Genomic DNA, 5,000 nt, shown 5'->3' with positions numbered 1-5,000 from the left:
GCGTCTTCATCACGGCGTCTTCATCACTGCCTTCATCACGGCCTTCATCACGGCGTCTTCATCACGGCGTCTTCATCATGGCCTTCATCACTGCCTTCATCACTGCCTTCATCACGGCGTCTTCATCACGGCGTCTTCATCACGGCCTTCATCACGGCCTTCATCCTTCAAAACATCAGCGTTCATCATTCATAACAGGGACGTGTTCCAATCTGCACCCTCGTTAACTTCCCCTCATATCATCTGTGTCATAAGTGTGCACTGTAACACCACCATCATCAGTCCACTGTGGGCGCGTCCCAATCCACACACCCTATTCACTATATAGTCCATTTAAACACCACCATCATCAGTCCACTGTGGGCGCGTCCCAATCCACACACCCTATTCACTATATAGTCCATTTAAACACCACCATCATCAGTCCACTGTGGGCGCGTCCCAATCCACACACCCTATTCACTATATAGTCCATTTAAACACCATCATCATCAGTCCACTGTGGGCGCGTCCCAATCCACACACCCTATTCACTATATAGTCCATTTAAACACCACCATCATCAGTCCACTGTGGGCGCGTCCCAATCCACACACCCTATTCACTATATAGTCCATTTAAACACCACCATCATCAGTCCACTGTGGGCGCGTCCCAATCCACACTCACCCTATTCACTATATAGTCCATTTAAACACCACCATCATCAGTCCACTGTGGGCGCGTCCCAATCCACACACCCTATTCACTATATAGTCCATTTAAACACCACCATCATCAGTCCACTGTGGGCGCGTCCCAATCCACACACCCTATTCACTATATAGTCCATTTAAACACCACCATCATCAGTCCACTGTGGGCGCGTCCCAATCCACACTCACCCTATTCACTATATAGTCCGTTTAAACACCATCATCATCAGTCCACTGTGGGCGTGTCCCAATCCACACACCCTATTCACTATATAGTCCATTTAAACACCACCATCAGTCCACTGTGGGCGCGTCCCAATCCACACTCACCCTATTCACTATATAGTCCATTTAAACACCACCATCATCAGTCCACTGTGGGCACGTCCCAATCCACACACCCTATTCACTATATAGTGCATTTAAACACCACCATCATCAGTCCACTGTGGGCGCGTCCCAATCCACACACCCTATTCACTATGTAGTCCATTTAAACACCACCATCATCAGTTCACTGTGGGCGCGTCCCAATCCACACTCACCCTATTCACTATATAGTGCATTTAAACATTTACATTTATGGCATTTGGTAGACGCCCTTCTCCAGAGCGACTTAGAATTATCTCATTTACACACCTGAGCAGTTGAGGGTTAAGGGCCTTGCTCAAGGGCCCAGCAGTGGCAGCTTGGTGGTGCTGGGATTTGAACTCTCATCAGAGTCATCTCATCATAAACATCATCAGAGTCATCTCATCATAAACATCATCAGAGTCATCTGATCATAAACATCATCAGAGTCATCTCATCATAAACATCATCAGAGTCGTCTCATCATAAACATCATCAGAGTCATCTGATCATAAACATCATCAGAGTCATCTCATCATAAACATCATCAGAGTCATCTGATCATAAACATCATCAGAGTCATCTCATCATAAACATCATCAGTCCACTGTGGGCGTGTCCCAAACCACATATCCCCTATTCACTATATAGTGCACTATAACTTCATCATCAGTCCACTGTGGGCGTGTCCCAAACCACATATCCCCTATTCACTATATAGTCCATTTAAACATCAGTCCACTGTGGGCGTGTCCCAATCCACACATTGTACACTATGTAGGCCACCACAGTGCATTTGGAGACGTTAAGAGGAGCAGATGGACCCTATTTTACTCCTCCTGTAACCTGTAACACACTTCACTGTTGCTGATGAAGTGAGAGACACTAAGAGGGGAAGGGAGCGAGGGTGTGTGTTATTGGAACACGGCCTGGGTGTGGTGTCGTGTCCTCAGGCGTAGGACATCTTGCCGAGGTAGTTAGCGGGGACGTAGCCCCTCTGGCCGTTGGACTCAGCGAGCCACCAGTCTTTGTTTCCCCCGAGGTCGGAGAACTGTAGGATGCGGACGTGCTGGTACTCCTGCAGACTGAGCTCCTGCTCACAGCGCGCCACGAACGCGTACACCGCGTAGAACTGACAACACACACACACACACACACACACACACAACATACAGATTACAGGACTGTTACTCCTCACAGAATATATCATTTGCTCCTCATTATCACAGTGATGATGTCATAACAGGCATAACAGCCGACCAATCAGCAATCAGTACTCAAATTAGGAACTACACACTCATTACAATCCTAACACACACTCATTATAATCACACACTTATTACAATTCTTTCTTTTTTTCTCATATCACTCTGCCATCCCTTCATCCATGAACATTACGTCTTTAAAACCATTAAGACTTTTAGAACAAGAGACTTTTACACTTTAAACAGCTGAGTGTTGATGTGACTGATTTACACAACAGCCAATAGTGTTCGAGCTGCACCACCCCCCCCCCCCAATCTAAACAAACCTGACATCTTTTATGTCGTATTGGTGTTCGTGACAATAAGGGACAGGGACAAACCCGGGACTGAAACCCGTAACTTACATGCTGCTCCTCGTCCTCTGTGCTCGGTGTCTCCCCCTGCTGGCTGGACGGAGTGGACGGACTGTAGCTGGAGTGACTGCCCCTCCTGCTGCTTGACACGAACAGACTGAGATTGTCGAAATCATCGGAGCGCTCGTGGTGAACGTCTCGCTGAGGGTTATACGGCTTCAGGAAGGTGGAGTACACGTAGCCCTGCGTGCCTACACACACACACACACACACACACACACACACACATTCACGTTAATTAGACTTTATCCGTATTTAGGTTTTCTCACAGCAAAAATCCTCACTCATACTGTATGTTCTCAGCCTTTGACCCCTATGGCCTTCCATACTCCACACCTGACCCCATTCGTCTTCCACTTTACTTACAGCTTCCTCTTCTTTTACTGTTTCTTGCTCAGCCATGGCAGTATTTTTAGAAGTGTGCAGGAAGGAAAGCAGGACGTGGGAATCGCTACACTTTTAGACATACTAGCAAGCAATAGTGACAAAAACAAGGAGGCGGGGCCTAAAGCACCTGATCCAGGGTTGAAGCCAGATATAAATTTGGCTTATAAAGCTAGGTGTCTGTGAAGGGATGATTAGAAGGTGGGTGTGTTTAATAAAAATCACAAAGGCTTCACACACACACACACACACACACACACGCATGCAGACTCACTCCCGGTGTCGACGAGCCAGCGGGAGGCGCTGCCGAACGGGTCGTGGTCCTCCAGTAAGGCCACCAGTTCCCCCTGCAGGAGCGTGACATCCTGATCCTGAGTGGCGTTACACTTCCTCTTCAGCTCGTACAGACAATTAGAAGGATACTGAGAGATCAGCTTGGACCTCTCACTCTCCGTCTGGGGCTGCACACACTCCACTGCCTGATAACACACACACACACACACACACCAGTTTAGAGCACCATTACGCTAATGCACTGTTACCATAAGAGTATACCCAGGTACTTTAGTGTACGTACAGCATAAGAACGAAGTGCGCAGTACATGATTTAAGACACGGCCCTGAATCTTACCATGTTTTTCCTCTCTCGTTTCTCAAAGCTGACTTTCCTCTCCATCAGTCTCTGTGAGTTTTCTCTGAAGAACATCAGGTTGCTGATCTCCTCCATGATGCTGTTCTGCACCTCGCTGATGTTCGACAGAGGAGCCTAAACACAACATCCACAGCAAATACTGTGTAACTTACTGACTTACTGTTACCACCTTAACGGGTTTTATTTGTCAGTCAAACTACTTAGTTCTTGTTGTCACTTACGTTATAGCAGCTATAAACACTCGTTCCCTCACCAGCCTCTTTTTTTTTCTCTCTTTTCAAGTTAATAAGTTAAAAAAAAAAGCAGAAACTGAGAAACTGCAAAGAAGCGTAAACTCCTCTGTCCTGAAGATGTCAGAAAACTTAAAGTTACAGCTTTACCTCTGACTGTTACAAAGCGCTGACACTGGAGACTCCTTCCATAAATATCAAATAAATAAATGTCTCCTTATAGAAAACTTCACCATATTGATGTTTACACACGTTTGTAAACATGTTGAAGTGGAGCGTTAGCTGAACAAGTCCCTGTGAATGAGCTGTTGCTATAGAAACCATAACGTATTAGAACAAACACATTAATATAAACCTGTGATTTGGAGCTGCACTACTGTCAGAGCTGCTGTTACAGAAAATTAATCAACAACTTCTGACCAATCAGGATCCACGACTTAGCAGTGACGTGAGATAATCTTCAATAAATTTTAAAAAATCTGATGTGCTGCATCATATTTTAGCCAGTAACACCTGATACTGAATCATCACTCTCCTCTTAGCCAATCAGAGCCCAGGTGACGGGAGTGAGAGCCTTACAGGAAGTTGGTGTACGGGCGGTCTGGCCCCCTCGGTCAGTTCCCTGAGCAGCTTGATGACACTGAGCAGGCAGTTGGTGAGGATGGTCTGAGCGGCGTGGTTGAAGCGCTGCAGGTCGACGGTGAGCTGATCGTTTAGCGCCTGGTAGTCACGCTGAGCCTGAAGCTGCTCCTCGCTGCCTGAGGAACACGAGTCCAGCAGCTTATCGTAACGCTTCTGGATCAGCTTCTGAGGGGACGAGAACATGGCCTGTAGAGAGGACAAAGGGGACAGCACCAACCTCTCCAACCGCTCCACCTGTGAGGTGAAGAACACGCCCATGTTAATGTCTGAGGTTTAACATCAAAGCTTTGACCTCTGGCTTTAACGTTAGCGTTAGCTGCTCTCACCAGGTGTTTATAGGGATCGTGACCGTTCCTCCTGTGCTGAAAACCATTGGTGTCGATTTTATCAGGATCCTTCATGATGGCCTCTAAATCCTCCACATCCTG

The 5,000-nt window shown here is 46.8% G+C and overlaps 1 protein-coding gene across 5 annotated transcripts in view; it reads right to left on the bottom strand.

Moving 5' to 3' along the window:
* Positions 1-350: 350 nt before the first annotated feature.
* The window catches only part of arhgef38 (Rho guanine nucleotide exchange factor (GEF) 38), a 19,585-nt gene continuing 14,935 nt past the window's right edge, over positions 351-5,000 (bottom strand). For 3 of the 5 annotated variants that reach the window (XM_034303152.2, XM_053232766.1, XM_053232765.1), the window contains exons 9-14: positions 4,899-5,000; positions 4,510-4,806; positions 3,680-3,814; positions 3,323-3,527; positions 2,656-2,855; positions 351-2,178 (exon numbers count right to left, since the gene is read on the bottom strand). The exon at positions 4,899-5,000 is cut by the window's right edge and continues 21 nt beyond it. In XM_034303152.2, coding sequence (XP_034159043.2) covers positions 1,996-2,178; positions 2,656-2,855; positions 3,323-3,527; positions 3,680-3,814; positions 4,510-4,806; positions 4,899-5,000 — 1,122 coding nt within the window. In that variant the 3' untranslated portion in view covers positions 351-1,995. The remainder of the gene's footprint in view (positions 2,179-2,655; positions 2,856-3,322; positions 3,528-3,679; positions 3,815-4,509; positions 4,807-4,898) is intronic. The other 2 variants (XR_008301467.1, XR_008301468.1) reach the window with 2 other exon arrangements.

The sequence above is a fragment of the Pangasianodon hypophthalmus genome, chromosome 3 (assembly GCF_027358585.1).
Source record: "Pangasianodon hypophthalmus isolate fPanHyp1 chromosome 3, fPanHyp1.pri, whole genome shotgun sequence".
Lineage (NCBI taxonomy): Eukaryota > Metazoa > Chordata > Actinopteri > Siluriformes > Pangasiidae > Pangasianodon > Pangasianodon hypophthalmus.
This window is presented reverse-complemented; position numbering and strand designations above follow the sequence as displayed.